At 40.0% G+C, this 24,255-nt stretch overlaps 1 protein-coding gene across 2 annotated transcripts in view; it reads right to left on the bottom strand.

Annotated features, from left to right (window-relative positions):
• Positions 1-24,255, bottom strand: part of TMEFF1 (transmembrane protein with EGF like and two follistatin like domains 1) — a 118,576-nt gene that overhangs the window by 23,235 nt on the left and 71,086 nt on the right. Inside the window, exons 3-5 of one of the 2 annotated variants that reach the window (XM_085220600.1) lie at positions 21,325-21,454; positions 13,611-13,637; positions 640-736 (exon numbers count right to left, since the gene is read on the bottom strand). In XM_085220600.1, coding sequence (XP_085076726.1) covers positions 640-736; positions 13,611-13,637; positions 21,325-21,454 — 254 coding nt within the window. The remainder of the gene's footprint in view (positions 1-639; positions 737-13,610; positions 13,638-21,324; positions 21,455-24,255) is intronic. The other variant, XM_085220601.1, reaches the window with a different exon arrangement.

Below are 24,255 nucleotides of genomic sequence, written 5' to 3'. Positions count from 1 at the left end.
CATAAAAGAGCAAGCCTACTTCGGTGGTATGACATTTTAGGAAACCTAAAGTATTGGGCCACTATTCATGTGTACTATTATCATTTTGTTTTCACTTGTATATTCAAGATCAAGTTGTAGCATACATCTTGAATATTAGTGCTAAACCGCCTTACATCCTGAGATTTCCTTATGCTGATATTTGAGAATAAAATCTTGTGAACTTATGACACATTATATGTGAAATAGATCCCAGCTAGAAGATAAAAGAAAAGTATGCTTCCCACAGTAATACTGTACAGAAAAGCAGAACATACAGAAAATAGTCTGAGATGAATGATAGTATTTATTTTGTATTCTTGTGGTCTGTGTTGGGTTTTCTTTTTTTTTTTTTTTTTTCCCCAGAATGAAACAAATAAATATTCTTTCATTGAAAAAATATTTGACAAAGATTCTCCAATACGTTTCTGCATTGCTTTCCTCTCTATATCTTGCAACTGAAAAATAATTTTTTCTTCACTGCCACATATCAAACACATTATTATTGGACAGCGTTAAAACTTTTCAATTAAACTCAATTAATAGAAACAAGCATAGTCAAGATAATCACATACTTTTTCTTTTGTTCATTGACATTGTTAAGGAAAACTTGTTACTTACCCAACATTTTCTGCATCTTCATCACACTCAGCCCTATATTTGCAAACTCCACATTTTGAGTGTTTTCTCTGAACTTCTGTCCCAGATCCTTCATACTCTAAACAAAACAAGGTACTGTTAGCAGAAAGCGTGACTTCTATATTAAGCTCTGACTTTGCCTGCCTAAATTCATTTACCTTCAACTGTATTGTCAGCAGTTACCATATACTTACACTGGAGCTATAAACCTTAATAGAGCTCCCTCTTTCAAAATCCAGCAATTGGAGGTTTGTAGAACAGTAACAATGACAAGCATCCCAAAAAACACAACTGCTTCATTGATTGTCTCTTCCTTTATTGTTATTTCATTGTATTTATTCTCACTTCACCAGACACGCACGTTACTTACGTTACTTCTCACATTTTTTCTCCTTTTTATTTTTGATGACAGTCTTAGATTGTACTCATCTCTCATACATGTGGTATATTTTCTAGATTGGTACAAGACTAAAAGAAGAAAGTAATCTTAACAAGAAAATGGGACGAATGCAATGTCCCTAAAAAGTAAAATTTATACCCCAAATATTCTGAAAAACAAATGCACGTATCTTACTGTTGGCATAGACATCAAAACTCTTAGTTGAGTAAAAGAAATACAACTAAATGATAATTGTTTCAATACAATATTTTCTTAATATTTTTTATTTTAACAATGCAGTAATGGAGAGCTTGGAAAGAAGAAAAGGAAACAGAAATCTGCAGAGGGAGTCAAGAACTTCAATATACATTTGTGTAAGGCTGACTGCACAAGGCTGTCGAAAAGAGATCTAAACAAAGTGATTCCCTTCTCATAGTTTCATATGCTGAAGCAAGAGGAAATCAATCAACCATCAACAATTAAAAACTTGCTATATTCTTTATATTTCAATAGAAAAAAGGAATCCACAACAGTCGTTCCTAATCTTCCTCGATCTTATCTGAAGGGAATCTTTCCCTCTATCTGTGGGCTGAGCTTATATGGAAAGCACATGGTTAATCTCTCGACTTCACTTCTGTATAAAGCATGGCGCTCATTTTTTAAAGATGACTACCTACCCAAAATGTATTACAAAACTACATCACCGTAGGAATTCTATCACCACACTTACTAAATTGCAAAGAAAGTAGTTTTCTTTTATTTTTTACAGTTACAGCTTATTTATGTTTAGTTTTTAAATTTTATCGTATGCCTAGCATGCTAATTTTTAATGTTATTCTGCACTGACCATTCACCAAAGTGAATGCATTACCATTCACTTTATTATTCATTTTATTCCTCAATGAGTTCTCTTCAGAGACAACAGTCTGTTGCAAAGAGAGAGGCTGGCATCCAAGAAAGATGGTCAAGATCCTGGACACTCGAGGCAATAAAACCTTGCCTGCTTGGGCATATCATTAGCCTGATCAGTTCTGATTTGCACACAGTCCATTTCAAGGCCAAGAGTCCATAGAAAAACAATAATTTCATAAGGATTCTTTAACATTTATTGATTTCCTAACTTACATTAGATGTGCACTGTGTGGATTTTGTGTCCTCTATTTACTTAGACTTTTGTGAGATATTGCCTTTGGTTGCAGTGGTACACCTCAAAACCACTACTTTATATGAACTTCTTTTTTGAAAAAATAAATGGATAGATAGATTTTATATACCAGAAACTGATGATGACTGTCATTAAAAAAATGTGCCTCTCTCCCCTACCCCCTTAATTCTATTTTCAGTTGATTATTCCACTTTTCCATTCTATTGCTTTGCTTCTGACAGTTGCCAATATGAGAGGCAACAGCTCTCTAAATCATCACATTTATCCTTTCTCAAAATATCTGTACGTTACTTCTCATTGTTCTAATGACAAAAAATCAATATAAAGATATGAGTAGCCCACAAAATTCTTTATCAGTCATTTTTGAAGCTTTTAGGTGCAAACCAGACAGATCTGCAGATTACAAAACATCTGCCTTTGACATTTGGTCCTTAGTAACCTTCTGCTGTTCTGCTAGGATGGAAAATATTTCATCATTTCCTATATGAACTATCTGACTTAACTTGAAATACAACCAGAATGCCTTACAGAGCACTTTTGCTGCTCTATTAGCATTTCAGTATTCATAAACGGTAATCCACAACTACTAGGTAATTGTTTCTATAAGCTGTTCGGTGTGAACTTCTCTCCCTCCCTGCTAAAATTGCTTTCTCTATCTTCAATATTTTTTGCTTGTTTTAGAAAAAATGTGGTCTTCTTTTCTTAATTAAAATATGCAAATCCTAGTGCATATAGACTTATTTATCTGTACTTTATCCTGTTTGCACATAATAAATACATGCAAATCACAATTACCTGCACCTCAGGTACTGTTAATTTACACCTGTCAGGATGAAGTGTAGTGCAGATGAATGCATCTTGATACAACATTTCCAATTAGACAATGGTCATCTGTAATTTTTAGAAGCTTCTTTCATTACTAGCTGCATGATGTACCAGCAGCATGAAACACTGTGTATAATTTAGATTGAAGTCCTTCAAGAAAATGCAACTTTTCCCATCAACACAGAATATATAATAACTGTCTTTTCAGCCTGAATAGGTAGCAGACACATTCTGTACCCAACTTGTGTGCTGTTAAAATAAGTTCACCCATTAATATTTGAGGGCAATAGTTCCTCTGTTGCGAGTGTCTCCAGATTGGCAATGCACCTCTTGACAGATTGCCTCTCCCTTCTCCTTTCTTCTACATATTTGATTGTTCCTGAATAGGTTATAGCCATTAATTTTAATATTCCAATCAATCAAATCTTCCCAGCAGGTTTCAGTAATACCAATTAGGTCAAAATATGTTCCTAAACGAGCAATTCAAGTTCTTCTTGTTTATTATGCAGGCTTCTAATGTTGATGTATAAATGATTACAAAATTTCTTCTCCTCACTTTCTTTGGTATCTTGATTAATTCTGCTCTTGACATCTTAATTTCATGTTGAGTGAAAGCTCATTTTCCCTCTCTTTTCAGTTTCCTTTAGTGTTTCGGGTCAGCACCTCATTAATACCTGTCCTTCAAAGAAATGAGGCACAAGGATGGGATCTGTGACTCCCAGTTGTCTGAGCTGCACTGTCCACTAACACTTCTCCTTGAGTCATTATTTCCCTGCAGAAGTTGGCCAGCTCCACCTCAGGAGCCTGCAAATGGACAATTGCTCTGGAGGAACTGGCCAGCAGTAAATTGCTTCCCTTGACAACTCATTTGTGTGTTCCTACAATTGTAATACCTCTGGCTGGAAGAAAAAGTATTGATTTGTGTCAAGGTGAAGTTTGGACTGCCCCCAGGCATGGGCAGGAAAGAGAGCTTTGCCGTCATATATTTATCACTGCTCACAGTGAAATGGAAGGAGCCCATGGAGAGCTGTGGCTGCTCTGTAGCCATGTATCTATGCAACAACAACTCCCAGATCTGGGGAAGATCTTCTGAAAATCAATTCCTACCTGTATTTGAAGTACAGAGATTTTTTTACTGATGTGCAACCTCATTGAAGACAACTAAAATCAAAATGATTCGGGAAAAATAAGAAGGGCCACAGCAAATCCTATTCTGTATCCTTAAGATACCTCCTGAAGTCATACTAATCCCGTTGGTATGCCTAGCACTGAAAATTCCTCTCCTAACTACAGTCTACAGCATCACATGATATGGGTGGCAGTTCACTCAACTGTTCAGTAACTTAACCTCTCCTCCATTAATTCTTAGGGCAGCGATAATGATGGACTAGTTAAAATGGAGATTATTCTCATAATTTAAAACAAGGGTGCAAACTTGCTCTTTTGTCAACAAGTTTACATTTGAAGCAAGTGCAACAACTAATTTTAGCCATCCCAAATTTCTGGCAAGCAGTTTCTTGATCAATCTAGACCAAGCTGCTGGCTTATGCAAAAGTATTAGTTGCCAGCTGGATCAGGAGCAAAGCCTAGCTTGCTAGTCCAAGCTATACCTTGCTGTGCAAAACAGACAACATGGTGCAGCTGTAAGTGTGCTCCAGGAAAGACTCCAGCCTTTGAAATTCCATTTTTGGCATTGAAGATTTAATAAAAGGATGTCTGGACTATTTATCTGTGAGGTGCTTGAAGAGGTTGAGTTCGAAGTTGCTATCTTAATTGCAGGCCAGCCACGGCAATGTTTGTCGAGTTGTTATTATAATGATAGTGTGTGCAGAACTTGAGGATGTGCAGAAGCAAATGATTCAAGGCCACACATTGCAAGACTCCCTACCACCACTGCCTTTGTTGTTTCTCAGGTATTTTACACATTTGGCAATGATAACTTCTATGCATAATGATGCTATGGATAACAGTGGGGAAAACTAGCAAGAGCTGGATCAGCTCTCACTGCAAGACCCTCTGGCTAGAGAATATAAACACCAATTCACTCCACTGTCTTTCTTCAAAGATGGCCAAACTCCTTTTTTCTAAAGACACAACAGCTTTGGTGTAAGCACTAGGGAAATTATGCACGAGTGGAAGATGATAGAAAATGGAAAGGACAGGAAAGTCACTAGATGTCAAAGAAGATGTCCTGCAATTTCATAAAGATGCCAAATGTAGTTCTGTGAGCCCTATAAAGTCGCATAAGAAGAACCTGCTCTCATTTCTTATCTGTCACCCTGCACAAGAGCCAAGAAGAATCTGTCCTTCTGAGCCCCAGATCCCTGCATCACTGTGAACAAGCAGTAGCCCTTCTAAAATCCCTGCTAAGGGCAAGTTCTCATCGACACAACACCAGAACATGCAAGCTCTTTGTCTCTGTGTTGTTGAACCTCTGGTGAAATTATAGTAATTCTTGCAAGTTTTAGTTCAGTGGTAATTTTACCTACTGAGTATAGGACCTCAGAAATAAATAGAGCTGTTGGAAGTAACATTGATTCTCAGTGACAAACCATGTGATGGAATCAGCACTTACATCTCTCTAAATCACTCCCCATTATAGAAATATGCCTAAAAGACATGATGTTACCTCCTATCCAGGGCGTTAATCACCACCAAGCTCCTGCAGTCATATTAAAATACATTAAAATACATCAGTAGTATTAACAGAAATTTAAGAAAAAATTATTTGAGGTTCTAAATGGTGTCTGTTTATACCACCCTGACTGTGTGACAATTATTGGATAAGTGTTGTCCCCAATGAGGAGAAGGAACAGATGGCAGCCTGCTAAAAAGCACATACTGTATATCAATTTATTAATTACTAAATGCAATCTGCTAGACGTTCATCACAAGATACTTTCCCTATTAGGTTTCAGAGGGATTAGAAATTCAAAACAAATTATTTTAATAATAATTAACTTAGCTATATGTATTGCAAGCATGTTATTTCCTTAGCATAAAAGCCTGAAATGATTGGGTGCCATCTGTCTAACCACTACTACATCTTTTTTTTATATATCAAAAGTGCATTCTGCTTAGTTACAGATATTCTCTGAACAACAAGAATAAAAAATTAATGTAATGGGCATAGCAGGACAGTTAGACATGCTACCCTTGAAGGTTTCTTACTAATCAACAGGACCCGTCTCTTCAAGGACACTGATGCGTCTCTAAGAAGCTGGCTTGAAAAGCCACTGACATTTGTTAAATGTGTGGTGTCATTCATAACAGATGCTAACAGTTTTCAGTGCATCCTTGTAAAGGCCTAACTAAATCACGAAGTGAATATCACAACCAGCATTTGCTGGCTTTATCAAATCAAGAAACGAAGGGAGAAATGGAGCAAGGAAGAGAAGAGCCTTTACTTGCAGGAGACAGAAGGAACTGCTCAGAAGTTCATCTTTAGCAAAAGACAGGATCTGGGGACTCAGAAGAAATAAGGTTCTCCTTCAAAAGTTATTGCATCATGTCTGTGTGCCAGATGGAAAGTACTACCAAAGAAAAACCTTTCAAATAAGGACTACTGCCAGATGAAAGCAGATTATCTTCGTCCAATATCCTTGGAAAAAAAGAAAAAAGAAAAAAAAAAGGAAGCATCTTTGACTTCAGAAAGCGTTCCTTTCAGAATCAGTGGGACAACACTTCTTCTAAGAAGATAATGTGTAAAGGTAAGTCTGAGCAGAATTTAGAGTTGTTGGTAAAATTTACAGTTGTCTCACTATTACTTGGGCAGTCAACATGATTTTAAGAATATTGACAGAATAATGAATTAAAACAAGTCTGATCACTGAAGTCATTTCAGTTAAATGACAGGGTTTCTGCCTGGCTAAGACTCCTGGCTGCCAGCTCTATGCATAATGAGCAGGCATGAGGATCACTAAGATGATTGCTCCTCTATGGATCCTCTCAGCTGTATGAAGTTATGCAACTAAGGAAAAAAAATATATATTTTGACATGCAAAATACTTTGAAGGAAATACTGGAAAAGCCCACCCTTAATCACATTCACGTATTCTGAACTTTTTGCATGGGTAGATAGAAATAGGACAAGGGGGAATGGTTTCAAACTAAACAAAGGCTTAGATTAGATGTCAGGAAGTTCTTCACTGAAGTTCTGAAACAGGTTGATAAAAGAGATTGTGATGCCCCATCCCTGAAGATGTTCAAGGCCAGGTTAGATGGGGCCCTGGGCAAACTGAGCTGGTGGGGGGCAGCCCTGCCCACGGCAGGAGGTTGGAGCCAAGGGGTCTCTGAAGTGTCTTCCAACCAAAGCCATTGTGTGATTCTGTAAAACCTATCCAAGTTAATCTTCTGTAGGCTGCTTTACTGGGTCAAGACCGTTCTTTTTATTGGGAGAACATCGCAGGTTCCAACAGTAATAAAAATTTTAAAAGGAAAATTCATGTTGGAAAAAAGAAAATGTGGCATGTGAGCAAGCAATCTATCTCCTTTATGAATGCATGACAGTTTGTGTACATCAGTTTTTGTGCCCTGATCTATCAGTTTTGGAACTACATTCAACAGGCCGAAAAGCAATTTACAATTTGCTACTGGCAGAGACGAACATGAATCTGAGACTGTGACTTCTCTTTCACCAGTTCTGCCTCAAATAGTAACAAATCACACATTAAAGGAAATGGATCAGGAGTCGTTCTTATGAGTGTGTATTCTTCAGGGCATGGCCATTGCAGAATACAAGATTATAGCTCATGTCTTGGGATTCCACAGTCATCATCAATTAAGCAACATTTTTAGGGCTGAATCCCACTCTCTGATACTGTTTTCTATAGGGGTGAAACATAATGGCAGTACAACGAGATTTTTGAAATTTCTCTAATTTCTGAATTAACAATTCATACTCTTCCTAGAAGTGGCATCAAGATACTCACTGCTACAAGTAATCAACAGCTTGTTTTCATAACCATAATTTTTATTATGCTAATTGAAGGTTCAGGCTTCTGGACTGAGCAAAATGAGTGATTTTAATTGCAATTCTTTATGAATACCATGCCATCAGAGCATAGGAAATGGAAATCACTTACTGACAAAGTCAGAGGGCAACTAGACAATTGTGTCACCCTTAGAAGTGATAGTCTTTCACCTTCATTCAATTGTACTTAAGAAATTCTCCCACTCCTAATTCTTTTGCTGAAATCTCCTGTCTTTGTAAAAATAAATATGATTTGTGAGAGAATGTGGATCAGTAGTTTCAGAATTTACAGCATTTTTCTGACACATGACAACTAAGATTTTGTCTGAAGTAATCTTTGAGCAAGAGGGTTTTTTTCCTTTTTCTTTTTCTTTTTTTTTTTTTAAATCAGTTTCAAATGCACTTTTTTGACATTAAAATGAATGCATTCAGTATCACTCAGCTTTGGAGCAAGAGGGAAATTCTGCATGAAGTCAAGTTTCAGAATCATTAATGAGCTTGCAATGCATCTGGAAAATGAAACAGAACAATGTGAACCACTAGCACAAGTCTCAGCTGCACGGGAGGCACACAGCTAATTTAAGCAGTGCAGACTGTTGCCAGCAGATCTATAGCAACAGATCCTTTACCAATACTTTCTTTCAGATTTAAAAATCTACCAGCAAATGGTACATCTCCTGCATATTAGTGGCAGTGCTTCCTGAACACGTACAAGCAGCTGCACTCATCCATTTGGTGCGTGCCAGCATCGCTGGTGTGCGCACAATCCCACTAATTGCGTGTTTAAGAAACACAGCAAATACTGATTCTGTGATTAGCATCTGGAAATGTAAATCCTAAGAAGAAAACAGAATTTTCTAAACAATTATGTTCACTCACAGAATCCCGCTCTTTACCCTTGCATTTTTCCTCTTACAGTTCTTCTCACAAGCAGCATCTGCACTCAACAGGGCATATAAATCCCTGAACTTGTTTCCTATCTGTGCACCCTTAGCCAAGAGTCTGCTATGAAACTGTAAGAATGAAATGATTATTGTATCTCAGCAAGCCCAGGTTTCCTTTGGAAGAAAACAGAGAGGACTGCGCCAGGAAGGAACTGTGCCGTGCTCCTGTCAGTCCTGTAGCTGGTCTTTCTCTTGTTGGGATCCCAAACAATGCTCTTTCAACTTCATCTGGTTCAGCAGCCTTTCTAAGGTTTGTTTTATTCCTAAATTTCCTTAGCTTGTAATAAGTCTTTGATGTTTTTAATACCTCCTTGTAACATTTTTACAGTTACTTGAATAATGGAATAAAAACACTTCCAGATATGAAAACACTCTGAGTACAACAATCTTGATTTTTTTTTGGCCAGAGCAGAGTTTGATATCAAAACAACAGTGGGCTCCATTCTTTGAAGGGTTATTCCCAGACACAGAAAATATCTCAGTGCACTGAAGACAAGGTAGAGGAGTATGCCCAACACAGTGACAAAGGGGAGACTGCAGCAGCAATGTTTCATTGCATCATAAAGAGAATCATAGAATTCTTAGACTTGGAAGGGATCTCTGAGGGCCATCTAGTCCAACTCCCCTGCAGTGAACAGGGACACCACAGCTAGATCAGGCTGCCCAGGGCCTTATCCAGCCTCACCTTGAAAGTCTCCAGGGACATGGCATCAATCACATCACTAGGCAAAAAGTTCCAGTGCCCTATCACTCTCACTGTATAAAGATTTTTTACTTATATCCAACCTAAATCTACACTCTTTGAGCTTGAGACCATCTCCCCTTGTTCTGTCACAACAGACCCTGCTAAATTCTGTCCCGTTCTTTCTTGTAGCTCCCCTTTAGATACTGAAAGGCTGCTCTCAAGTCACCTCACAGCCTTCTCTTCCCCAGGCTGAACAGCCCCAGCTCTCTCAGTCTGTCCTCATAGGAGAGGTGTTCCATTCCATGGATAATTTTTATGGCCCTTCTCTGGATGCGCTCCAACAGGTCCATGCCCCTCCTGCACTGAGGATTCCACTTCTGTATGCAGTACTCCAAGTGATGCCTCACCATGGCAGAGTAGAGGGGCAGGATCACCTCCCTCACCCTGCTTGCCATGCATTTTTGATGTAGACCAGAATACAGTTGGCTTTCTGGGCTGTGAGGGCACATTACTGGCTCATGTTCAGCTCCACATCCACCTGTACCCCCAGCTCTTTTTTGGCAGGCCTGTGCTCAACTCTTTCATCCTCTAGCTTTTAATGGTAATGGGGATTGCCTTGACCCAGATGCAAGACCTTGCACCTGGATTTGCTGAAAGTCATGAGGATCACCCGGGACCATTCTTAAGCCTGTCTAGGTACCTCTGTATGACATCCCTTCTGGTGTGTTGACTGCACTCCATAGCTTGGTGGGGTGTTTTCATAAGCAAACTTGCTGAGAGTGCACTCAACCCCACTGTTGATGCCATTGATAAAGATATTAAAAAGTGTCATCCCCAGGGCCAATCCCTGAGGGACATCACTTGTCACTGATCTCTATCCAGACACTGAGGCACTGACCACCACTCTCTGGACTTGATCCTGCAGCCAGTTCTTCATCAAACAGTCCACCCATCAAATCCATATCTTTCCAATTTGGAGAGAAGTATGTTTTGGGATATTGTGTCAAAGGCCTTACTGAAGTTGAGATAGATGACATCAGTGGCTCTTCCCTTGTCCATTGATGCAGTGACACCATCATAGAAGATCACTAGGTTGGTTAAGCAAGATTTGCCCTTGGTGAAGCCATGCTGGTTCTCCCATATCACCTCTCTGCCTTCCATGTGCCTTAACAGAGCTTCCAAGAGGATCTGCTCCATGATCTTCCTGGTGAGACAGACAGGTTGGTAGTTCCTGGGATCATCCTTTTTACCCTTTTAAAAAATTGGTATGATGTTACATTTTTTCAAGTCACCAGGCATTTCACCTGATTGCCACAACTTTTCAAATATCATGGAGAGTGGCTTGACAACCACATCTTAGGAGTCTGGGATGCATCTCATCAGGATCCATAGACTTGAGGATGTTCAGGTTCCTCAGGTGGTCATAAACCTGATCTTTGCTCACAGTGGGAAGGATGTTGCTTCCCTGATCCCCTCCTACCAAGCCAAATATTTGAGGGCTGTGTGGTGAGCATTATCAGGAAAGACCAAAGCAAAAAGGTTGTTAAGTACCTTAAGCCTTCCCCTTGTCTGTTGCTACCATCCTGCCTGGGGTACACTCTCCAGGACTTTTCTTTTCTGGTTGAGGTACCTGTAGAAGCCTTTCTTGTTCTTCTTGGCATCCCTAGCCAAGTTCAGATCAAGCTGGGCTTTGGCTTTCCTGACTCTATCTCTATGCAGCTTAGCAGCTTCCTTAAACTCTTCCTACTATCATGGGAACACTGCACTTTAGACGCTACATGTGTCTAAAGCAAAGCAAAGGAAAACAAAACAAACAACAACAAAAAAATCCAGAAACCACGACAGGTGGGAATTACAATTTTTTGTGATTTAAAATATTTTTCTGCCTGAAATTAAGAATGATATCCAATGTTTTTCATAGTAGACAAAAGTGAGGACACTTCAGCTGACACAGAGAAAAGAGCCAGGTAAGTGAAAGACTAGTGTCACAAAACTGCTGGAGGAGGCAGTGATAGAGTATGCTGCCCCTTTTTCATAGAACACCCAGACAGTGTAGTTACTCACATGGGGTGAAGGGATTCGGACTGAATTTATTCCATTCTGCCTGATGTGAGCAGGCACACATATTCCACTCCCAAGACAAGACACTGCCCACTGCTGCAAAGCAGCCTGAATAGTCCACCAAATCTGTTCAGCAATGCCATCCTATTTTGCATAAATAATTAAAATTCAAGTCTCGACTAACAAAGCCTCCCTGAAGAATGTATCCTTCCAACCTCCAGGCTGTCTCCTTCTTCCCTGTCCCTTTGTCCCAGGCTCAATGAATATTTTAACTGAAAGCAGCTACAACAGTAGAGGCCAAGGGAGACGCAGTTTAGGACTCTTTTACCAAGAGATTGTGGGTTCAGTCTCCTGCCCCAAACCAAGCAACAAATGTATTTGAACTTGTATCTTTCATTTCATCACTGAGCAGCTTAGCCAACAAAAGACAGCATGTTCTGTCCTACTTTTCTTCAAACTTTTCATAAAATTACCAGAGAATCTCTGCATCTGTCAGTCATCTATTCCAGACCAACACAGTAAAATTTACAAGAGACTTTAACAGAGATCTTTGTATCTGATTAGGGAAATACTAGAAGAATTCCCAACAGCATTCAAGCAGTTCTAAAAACTGTAGCAAAAACAAAAGTCAGACATGGGCTAAATTACTGTCATCTGTCTCCTCTATAAAGTACAAGCAACTCTCAGCTTGCAGGAGCAGCTGCAGAGAATAACAAGCTAGGTAGCAAAGTAGAAAGCAGAAAGATCTGATCTTGCTACCCACTCCAACCCTAGAAAAGCACCAGAAGAGTCACTAGTGCAGGTAACAAGAGGCAGTGCTTGAGCAGGAAATTGGTTCCAATACTTCAAACTGTGTTAGAAAGGTGAAGGCAACTCAACGTCATGTCCTTGGAGATAGGAACTCATGTGAGCTAGTGAAATAACTCTTCAGACCGCCTTAGTGAGCACCACTTGCTGCATTTCTCATGGAAGCAACTGGGCTTGGGTTTGGCCCCACATGCTGCCCATCTACCTGTGCCTGGGCTGTGCAGAACTGATGTGGTGAAAGCAGGCATCATGAAGCCCCTTGCTGGTCATACAGGCCATTAGGAAATAGATACGAAAACCTAAGGCTCCTGAGAGGTTTGAGGGAATATTTTGTTTGGGTAATGTGCACTTAAATCAAGTTGTCAAACACAGTGACTTGTATATACTTCATCAGTATGCACTGCAGTGCTTCAGACAAACTAAACTCAGAAGCAAAATGGCTTTCCTGTGTCTTTACCTATATCTCACATTTTTTGTTCTATATGTATTCTTGCTACTAGCATCAGAGATAGAATTAAGTAAAATCATGTGTTTTTTTGATCATTGGAAGAAGGTTAAGATGTGCTCAAAGACAGGAATGCTTCCATTAGTACCTGCTGTGCTACTTGCCTTCTTTGAATACATAGCTTTGAACAGGAGCATTTAAAATATTCGTTAAAAACATATCATACTTTATATATCTCATGCAATGTGTTTGCCAAGGATAAAGTGAGAAATTGACATTGCAGGCACTGAGGAAATGAATGCAAGAAAACAAATTTATTATGAATAGACATTTTCAAGAGTGAAATAAAGGTGAAATACAGTGGTTTAGTAGAGATCTAAATAGCACACTACATCGCTGGCAATACTGTTTCAGCATGCATGAAACAAATGAAAAATGATGTAGGTCATATCTGAAAGAACAACATTAGTCAAATGCACACTACAAAATATTTCTGCAGAAATACTGTTCTGAGAGACTCAGAACACAGCATGCAAGCTTGTTTTTTAGTTGTTAGTTTAGTTGTTATACCTTTTCCTTAATTCCTGAGGCACAGCAGCACCTCACATAATGTAGACACAGATACATATATACTAAAAAACAGCACATGTAACTGGGGTTTAGTACTCACCTCCTTCTCCTGACCCAGAACCATTATCTGGAAAGGAAACAGAAGGAGAGAGGAAAAAGAAAAAAAAGAAAGCAAATGAAAATATTGCTCCAGGAGCAGCTGTTTGTTAGCAACTTGTCACTGTAAAACATTGTGCAGGTGTTACATTTCATGAGCCAGCTGTAAAAACAAACATCTTGCATAAAGGCTGGCATCCTCTCATAGGGTTTGTCATGGCCTATTGTGTCAGGACAGTTTTTATTCGAAGAGCAGCAATGCTTGGTATTGAGCAGCTTTCTTAGCCTTTTTTCAACTGTGATAGCTTCAGAGTTGTTAAACCTAAAACAGATGAAGAGCATACAGCCTGATTTTTTTTAATCTGTTTACGAAGGAAAGTAGGTTTACCCTCAGCCCCCTAGCCCTGAGAATGGCACATGAAGGAGTAATGCATAAACCACTTTGCTGCAAAAGCAACTGATCCTGAAAGTAAAGTTGGTTTAGGTCATCTACCTATAAAATAGCTCTTTTCAAGTGAGCTAATCACTTTGTGTAAGGATGCTCTAACAGCATAATTATTTAATTGGCATTAGGTTGACTGGATTAGCATCAGATGAGTGACTTTGCGTAGCTGCATCCCCTTTGCATTAATAGTTTGAGTACCTCATCACCATCCCGGGTCAACTCACTTCTCTTCAGAGCACTGTGATGAGGGTACAGGGATGTGCATCCCACTGTCCTCAGCTGGTGCTGCCCTTTGGAGTCACAGATCTCCCTTGGTCTTTCTTCGCTTAAGGGAGGTGAGAGGAGAGGCTGGGATGGCAATCGCTGCCAGTAAACTGCTCCTCTCCCTGGTTAACTTAGCCTTCTGAAAGATGAGGAGAGCTGCAGAGCACACACAGTGCTCATCCCACACCCCTCCTTTCATGCCCAGTCTGATGGCAGAGGAGGTAGCTGAATCTACTCCCACAAATCCAAAAGAACAAGGAGAACAGAGAGAGGAGGGGGGTTTGTACTCCCACCTACGAGCTCATTGCTCACATCAGAGGAAGAACCAAACCTCCATTTGTTCAGTTCCTCCCCCCCCACCTCTTCTTTAAGCAGCTATCTTTCTAAGAATAATTCCCTCTAATGCGTGGAGGAAAGTGAGAAATTCCACGTTACTGGGTCACTTTGCACATTAAAAATAATCTCCTGTCACACAGAATATCAGCAAGAGAGACTTTTCCCTAGACTAAATTCTCCTTTCTTTCCTCCTCTACCACTATTCTCCTCTACCATTATTCTGCCTAACAAACTGTGCTTAGTAACTTACAGAAATAAACGCAAAAACAGGACTCATGTTCCACCCGTAGTGACCCAATTTACTGACAAAGCAGACAATCCTGTATAAAATGTGTTGAATTGCTGAAAAAAATGCTTTATGATGTGTTAGTGCTTCATTAAGAAACTTGAAGGAGTGTAATTTACTTATATAATGTAAGTGTATATGCTTCTTTGAAGTGGTGAAATTGTGTCCTGAGCTGTTTTCAGGGGAGGAGATGCTGACCTACAAACATGAGAAAGCTCAGTGTGCAGTTCTTACAAAATCCAAAGGCTAAAATGCTTCAGAGGAACCTGAGTCGCTCCATGCTTACGTTGTTGGCCCTCACTCCCCAGCACACACCCAGCCTGAGGCAAGGAGCTACGAGAGCCATTTAAATGACAGAGGTGATGCTCAGCAGCGTTGGGCTGACCTGTGGAAAGTCTGCAGGCAACTCTGTGAAGAGCATCCTAGGAAAGGAATGGATACATTCTTTACTTGCTGGCCTTACAGATCTCAAGGTATCATTAAATTAAAAAAGTGGTATCCTGTATAACATTTGGCATCATTTTTGAGTGCTTCTCCCTGAGCCGGATGCTATGTTAGCATGTCTGTGTCCAGCGTGCTATACCAAACTGGTGTTCCTTTGTATTCCTGAGCCTTGGCTAGGTTCTCCCAAACAGCTGCCGGTTTTCAAAGTAGCATTTTCTACAGGCTTACTCAGATAAGCAGTCTTGCTCTTCTCAGGCCCTCAACCAATGCAGAATTTCCAAAGATAGTTTCCATGCTGCAGGACCTGGCAAGAAGAACACTCAGGCAAGAAAGCTGGACAGAAGCACCATCCCACCATCCTCAGCTCAGTAATTAAAGAGAGATTCCCAGTGGGACCAGCTTTTAACTTCAACTACCATGAAAATTGAACCGGCTTCTTCCTTGCTTTTGGAACATGCTCCAAACAGCTCCAAACAGAAGCACCAATGACCTGCTGACAACTTTAGAACAAGCAGACCCTTCTACTGAACCACATGGCCCAGCAGTGCCTTCAGAGCAAACTCACCAAATCCTGCTTGCATAAGAGTATGCAAAGAAGTGCCAAAAGGTGGCACCTTTTTAAGGTCTGTGTAAGAAACAGGTCAGTGGCTATTGTGTCATGGGCAGAACTAAATACCTCTTGACACATCAGAGGTAAAACTGTATGCATTCTCCAGGAAAAAATAATAATAATAAAAAAAAATCTGATGTATTTGTGGAATTTGGGTACTGCAAGGATTAGCTGACCGTTGAGAAGAGATTTCCAGCATTTGAACTTTGGCACTCTGGAGTTATTATACCCTTTATACCCAAGACCTGGATTTTCTCCTAAAGCTTTTGGGATATAGCTGGGTGTTAGGTGGGTGGCATGTGTTGGTTTTTTTTTAGTACAAAAACAGCATGTGCCACTTCCTTGCTAAGCAGATCTTGGTCTTTTGACACCAGCATTCCCAGAACTTCATTCCACAAATCCCAGATAATGTCAACTATTTTATTCAGTTGCTGTCGATTACTCATCCTATTAAGCCAAACTGGAAGACAGAAAGGGCAACTGCTCTTTCTACCACAATCCCCTGCTAGCTGGCAGCATGCAGTCTGGTTTTCCAGGCCAATACAGACCTGAGCAATAAGCAGCTCAGGAGGGACAGGGCAAACTTTCTGCCATTTAACCCTGGTTACACAGGATTGCTTCTGGGTGAAGAGCAGGTGCATCCCCACCCACAAAGCAAAGCAGCAGCAGATCAGTTAACTCCCCAGGCTGTGATCCAAAGGCCAGCATTTCAAAAGACTTCTGAAACCATCATAACCTGCTTAAAGCTGCCAACTAGAGTGAAACCAAATGCAGTGCCACCCCCAGGTCCTGCTGCTGGCCAAACACATGGGGACATTTGCTGTGCTGGGTGTCAATTCAACCACCCCACGCACCCATCAGCTCAGACCTGCTCCCACAGGGCTCCCATCCCCAGGAGCTGGGGTTCTGCTAGCAATTACCCCTGGTTTTGAAATCAGCAGCAGCTTTTGGGAAGGAATACTGACAAGTCTAATTGTCAGCAGCTGCAAGCCCACCCTCCCCCCACAGCTGGAGAGAAGCTGTTAATCTGTGCCTTGCCAGGCTGCACATAGGCAATGCTGGTTTATCTTGATGTCTTCTGGGGAAAGCATTTGCTATCATTTGATTCTTGTAGCCATTCCTGATAAATTATGGCATGCAAAAGAAGTTCAGAATATTAAATTCTGGAATGTGTTGACATGGTTTGTGTAAGCTTTGTTCTTCACTTCCAAACCATTTCCTTTCCAACGACAGACGGTGATGTTGTGCTGTCACCAGCTCTCCTTGAAGGCTGGACTGGAAAGCTCCTGCGTGGCACTGAAGCTAGGACTGTCTCAGTCAGCTGGCAAAATGCACACCTGTTTTTATAGCAGGTTTTCAGGTTTGTTACAGCTTTGTTGTAAAAGCATCAACAGTTATTTTCCCATTTTCTGAATCTAAAAGTGAGCCGCCTTGAACTTCTTCCACATCTCCCTCAAAAGGATTAAACTGAACTTATTATATTTCTTTTCAGGACAACGTGTACATCTAATTATGCTTCATATTAAGCCCTCTCACCAATAAATAAATGAATAAAATTCAGGGTAAGAGTTTGATTACTTCAGACTGAAGAACACAAAGTTTAAGCCACTTCTAAGAGTATCACTCCTTAAATCTAACAGAGCCATAATATCTGCAAATAATTAGTTTTTAACTTTAGAAATCTCAACACAGAAAGCAATTGACTGTGCCTTCCAAACCATACAGTATGCTGTATGAATACCCTGTAAATGTGGTATGTCAGAGACTGTGTCATGTGGTTTCATTTTCATGTGCATATATATAGTGTAAAATTGACAGCAGTCAAAATGCTGGCTTTGTGTATGAGCTAACAGGAACACACATTGGGAATAAATCATACAGGATTATTTTGTATTCACTGAATTAATGTATTTAAACCAAGCAATAAATTCACAGACAGATGGAGACAGAAGAAATCAAGGGTCTAGGTGATGGTTCTCTCTTCTCCTCTGACTGCGTCCCTCCCTGGCTTCTTAACCCCATTCTAGCAGGCCAGTTTGGGATAACCTCTTGTAGAGGAACCTCTGGTAGCATAACCAGTGTCAGTGTAACACCATCCCCTATGAGCTGCTGAAGGCCTCATGACAGCAGCTAGATGGCTGATGCTTTGAGATAGCAGCAATCCTGGTATAGGCCTTGCCACCTCCCCATGCTCAGTGCTCCCATCCCTGCATTTGTCAGTGGGCTGAACTGCAGATGGGAAACTGATCAGAGAGAAATAAATAATCATATAATCACCAGCTCAGCTGCCCAGGGCCCCATCCAATCCGGCCTTGAGCACCTTAAGGGATGGGGCACCACAGCTTCTCTGGAAAACAATAAGGAAAAAGCTGGGCTTGTGCTGTGTTCTAGTTCACAACTAGAACAATCCCACAGTTGGCCATCCAGCTTTTGCTAGGAGAAGGCCAATAAAGCACAAGGAAAGGTGGAGGAAGATGGGAAATGATCCCAAGAAGTACCCTTGTCAAGTCCCTTACATTACAGCCCTATTCCTCTCCACCTAGACTCCAACTCGACAATGCCTTCTTTATGAATACAGGTTAATTTGCTTGACTTTTAGCTAGCTTAAGGCTACTTTAAGATATATTTAGGTATTAAGCAAAGAGAGCACTAAAGCTGCATTTCACTCATTTTTCCAGTATCTCTGTATTCTGCAATGTGAGAATTGTATTGGCTAAAAACCATGGACCCTCATCATCCATAGCTCCTGCCAGGAGTGTTTAGGCATATAAACATCTTTGTAAAACCAGATATTTGGCAAAAAAAAACAAACCAAACCAAACCAAAACAAAAAAACCAACCAACCAACCAAATGAAAAAACAACCATCCCTACATAGAAAAATGGGCTTTTCAGATGTTGAGACCTCCATATGCAGTCCCCAAAGCTTCAGTCATACATTCTCTTATAATTCTCTAAAATGTCATCTTAACATCAAAACCTGCATTTTATTCACTCCTAACGCACCTATGATTTCCTTTCTTTTTTTAATGGTGCTTATTTTAGGATCTTGCCACTCTGATGGCTCCTAGACAAAGGAAATAAATATATAAATAAGCTGTTAAATCACCCATGACTGTGAAAAATTATTCACAGTGTTACCTGTCAAGAAATACATCTGATTAAATCATTCTGTGTACTGTTTTCCAGTGCTGTATCCTCAGAAGGCAGCAGACCCCAGCAAACGGGAAGATTTTCATTCTTGTATGAGCTTCAGAGCTCTCACGTACTTAAAATGAAATAGCTCTTACATAGCCACTGGGGGAATTCCTTGCTGTTGTCTTGTGTGCATCCCTCCAGGATAAAGCAGGCCTTTGCTTTGAAAAGCAGATTCTGATAGAAAAACAGTGAGTCTCTGCTTGGCTCCCAAAGACATCCCCAAACAGAAGGATTTTCACAGCAAATTCCGAGGCACTATGTGAAAAATAATGTGAGCCTATAAAGGATTTTTCCATTCAGGCATTTTATCCTAATATATATATAGATATAGAGAGAGAGAGAAAGAGGGAGAGAGATATGCTACAGATCAAGAGTACAAATACATTGACTCCACAATGACCTATTATCACCGGCAGGGAATAGGCTGGTTCCAGAGGATGGCTTTTATGATCCCATTTTCTCAGATCAATCAGAGTGTACCAGACACTCTGGGAGCTGGTAGAGCTGCACTGACTGGGCCACTGTAAGTGCAGTACAAAACCCAAATGGCATCCCTCGTTTCAGAAATGTTTTCAGTACTTTCCGCTCAATTGTGTCTCAGCACATCTTGATGTATTACGCTAAGTGCTAAAAATTGCACTGCATTTCCTGGGCTTGAAGTGGGACATAAGAAAAAAGGAGAGAAAGGCTACAAAAAAATATCTCAGATTAGCAGAGCAATGTTGTAATTGGCTGCCAGCAACCTGAATGTCTTTCTTAGTAAGTGGAGCAGAGTGCATATAAAATTAAAAAAAAGAAATCCACATACTTCTCGGATGTTGTTAGTGGAATACATGAATGCTCCAAAATGTTAATAGATCTTTTTTTGCTATTTCTATGTCTTCTGGAGATAATTTATAGGTGGCAGATTGAGAAAGAAGGTAACATTCCATTAGTGTCCTGTGGTCTGCTGGAAGATTCATCTGCAGCTCAGCCAGGCACAAGATGCTATAGATCATTTTGGACCTTAGTAAATAAAACCACATCTCAGTATAGGGCTGTGCTGCAGATGAAGGCATTAGAGCAGTCTATGAAAACACAGCTACCCTGCATTTAAACAAGCCATCTCTGAGACCAGCAATAGAACAGTAGCAATGAACTTGGCCTAAATAAACTGCCCAAATAACTCCCCTCGTTTCCAGACAGATGTTGCAGATACCAGCAAGTTCAAGGCTGCTGCCTCTAAATTGTCATTGGTATCTATAATTGACAATGCAAAGCTGGGCAGGAGTATGCACCTGATCCATAGCCACACTTTGTGCTACCATGGAGATGTAACCTAGTCACTACTAGTAAGATGAGAGATGTTCCACAAGCTTTTGTTTGTTTCTGTGTTATATATGTATATACATATATATGTATATGAAAGTATGCAGCTGTTTATGCTGTTAAGCCATATAGTTTAATTCTGGACAGCCAGCCATTTGTTTGACCTCACCAGCTTTGAAATCTTACCAGGTGTTCAGAAGACCTCTGATACCTAAAGCTTCTATGTCCAACAGCACATTGCAACATTCAGGACAGAGATAGTGAAAACTTGTCCTATGTATTTTAAGTGTTGGAAAACCTGTTTTACATGCGTGGAAACACCAGCCCACCAGAAATGTGAAGTACAATGATTTTGTAAGAGTTATGCATATCTTCAAGGTCATGACCAATGTGCAATTAGTAAAGATGATGGTTTGGTTGCAAGTACAGTGGTAATCGGGATGATCAGAATCCGGTTTTGGATGTCACACTAATCCTGTACATTCAAAAAACGTACATTCTAAAGACATGAATAATCTGGAATCTGTTCAATTTCACTGTGAGCCTTTTGAATGAATATCAAGGTTCCCTGATACATACATCAGAAGCATTCACACAGCATTTTCTAGATAAAGTACTTCTAGTTTCAGTGTTCATTTATTAACCTGTTAGGATATCAGAAAGTATATCAGCTTTCTTCTCTATATTTCATTGTTAAAGAGGACTTGTGGTTTGCACATAATTTCACTCAACAAAAAGCATGCAAATGAAAATCTCTAGATTTATGGGAAAAACAAAAGAGCTGATCATATACCATCATTCATTGGTGACGAAGAATGTTTTACGTACCAGAGTAACAAGGTCCCCTTGATACCATTGTTATCTCTTTCTGATGCTTGCAAGCAGCTCTCCTGAGGAAGCATTCATTTTGGTAAGTGTCTCCATTTGATCCACAAACAGGAATATAGTTTGTGTGACACTGAAAAAGAAATTACAAAGTAACTCACTCATACAAAAGCACATGGATCATCTCAATTGCATGTTAATGTATAGGAAGAGAGATGTGTAAATATAAAGTTGCCAGCAGCAAATTATAATTCTTATCACTGAAGGAAAATTATTTCACTGTATATATTCCTTTCAGATCGCTGAAATAATAGTCCATCTCCATATGGACTGAGCATAGAAATTCAGCAGGAAAGATTAAAATAACTAAATAACTCTGGATCTCAGAAATGTCTAAAGGGAATATGACAAACATCTACAATCATTTGAAAGATAAAAGCATGGGACTCAAAGGGAACTCTGTTGATCTTTTTGAGCAAAGAACAATCTTTCAAGGGAAATGGAAGACAACCACCATTAAATTTATGAGTATCATGAGTGTTATACATGGTCAACAACTATAATACTTCTTTTGTATAGCTGTACTGCCAAATTTTGAGTGCAACGTCTAAAGCAGGTACAATTTATAAGAAGAAAAGAAGAAAGAAAAATTGATCATTTGGAAAGGCTTTGGCAGGAGCAGCCTGTTTTTTGCTATTTTCTTACATTCTAAGAAAAATGGATTATATATCTCTTGTATGAATAACATGTACAGAAATGCAGTGAAACAGACTAAAACAGCCAGTCTGCCAGTGCCTATGAGTGCTACATGCTCCCTGCTGAACTGAGTATCCAAACCCCACCTCGCTGTTTGGAAGAAAACACATTGCCCTGTTGCGGCTTCAGTGGTAACTACAGTTCTAGACATCTTCTGCATCTTTAGAACTTCTAGGCAAACAAACAAACAAACAAAAACACCGAGAAACAATGAACAAAGACACAGACTAGCTGCCAAATTTCTTAAACATGTGAAGTGTATTATCAAACTGAGAAAGTTCAGCCAGTGACAGAAGGTACACACAGAAATAACAGTGGTAGTTAAGCTAAACTGCTCCAAAGGGACAGCAGCTTAGAGATACTATTAATGGTAAAGTTACTGTGTCATATTTTAAGCATTCAGGTTTCTATCCTGAGGATAGAAAATTAGAGATAAAGTGATATCTTTTTTAATACGTTGGTAATTCTTTAGTGAATTCTAAGATGCTAAGATGCAAGATTACTTGCTATCAATATTCCTTATTCTGTCTTACTAAAGCAGTTACCCTATTAAGCCATTTGTGGTTGAACCATTCTTACTGAGATCCAAAAAGAACCCTGCACCACCTCTGATGCAGAACACAACTGTCAGGTGTTGATGATTTTTTAATCCAGGCTTTGCAAAATGTCATACAAACTGCAGCAAGAGACCTTTTCAGAAGTTTGGTAAATGTGTTCTCTCCCTCCTCAGTTATAATAAAAAAGGAGTTAACCTTTTTTATGAGTAGGCCTGCTGAAAGTCAGGATATCACTAAGGTCAGTGAAACAGAGCACAACGGCATCCTCCAGCATCTCTCCTGCAGTCTGATCTATACATTTGTTGCTGGAGAGTCAAGCTCCAGTATCTCACTTTACATTAGGTGACTTTGTGAGAGAAAGCCCACGAGGTGTTCAAAGAGGTTACGGCCTGCAGTGCTCATGCTGCCATGCCACGATATGTGTTTCAATGGCAACATTGAAATTTCGGAACTTGTTTCCGAAGGGAATCCTAGGAGGAAAAGCAGGACTCATTAATATTTAAAGTTTTGGAAGACCAAATACTTAATAAATGCTGCTGGGCTAGGAATGGCCATACATGAGGAGGAAGAAAGAGTAAGGAAAAGGGAAAAGTAACTGAAATCTCTATGCATTTTCCTGAATACAAGGGAGTCTTTACCAGCCTTTGCCTTAAAAATAGTCTAAGTGTAATAGCAATGCCTCTTTCTTCTCCAAAACTGTCTGCACTCAGGCAGCCAGGGGAGCCAAATCCTGCAGCCCACAGCCAGTAACAGTCCTGCCCTCCAACAGGAGAAGCCTCAGCTGACCAGCAACGGACATGAGACTTTTAATTAGGCATCTCTCTTGCTAAAGTCAGTTTTCCTGAAAACTGCAGTTTGAGGAAGGAAAGAAATGTCTTACTGAATCAGACCAGTGGCCAATTTAGCCAAATGTCTTCAGTTGCGGGGAACAGAAAATTCTGTTCAGGGTTACCTCTGCATTTACACGCTGTAGGCACCTTACAGCTCGCAAATCTGATTTCATCATGTGGCAAAGGGGAAAAAAAACACACGTTCTACAGCAATCACCAAATTACTCTGAAAGTATAGTCTGAAGTCTTCAGAAGTATGCAGCTGCCAAAGTTTTACTGATATCCATAAGATTTTGGGGTTAGCCTCTTCTCAAGTGTAACTAGCAATAGGACTAGAGGGAATGGCCCCAAGTTGCACCAGTGGAGGTTGGATATTAGGAAAAATTTCTTCTCCAAAAGAGTGGTCAAGCTCTGGAATAGGCTGCCCAGAGAGGTGGAGGAGTCATCGTCCCTAGAGATGTTCAGGAAACATTTAGATGTGGTAATGAGGGACAAAGTTTAGCAGGGAAATATTGGTGGTAGGTGGATGGTTGGACTGAATAATCTTAGAGGTCTTTTCCAACCTTGGTGATTCTGTGATTCTGAGAGCAGGATTAGATCCCTGCTTCTTCCTTCCAGTGTTGGTTTAGTTGAAGCATTGTACACAAATTTCTTTAATTCTTTTGCACAGTCTTGTGCTATCAGCAATAAAATTAGCTGGTCCTCATACAGATTTGAACACAGAGAACCCAACAGTTTGGGCTGAGTATTCATTGCCTGGGGTATTTTGGTGGACCTAGCTTCTGCTGAAT

This window comes from Meleagris gallopavo, chromosome 3 (genome assembly GCF_905368555.1).
Source record: "Meleagris gallopavo chromosome 3, MGAL_WU_HG_1.1, whole genome shotgun sequence".
Classification (NCBI taxonomy): domain Eukaryota; kingdom Metazoa; phylum Chordata; class Aves; order Galliformes; family Phasianidae; genus Meleagris; species Meleagris gallopavo.
Note: the sequence above shows the minus strand (reverse complement) of the source record. Positions and strands in the feature narration are given on the sequence as shown.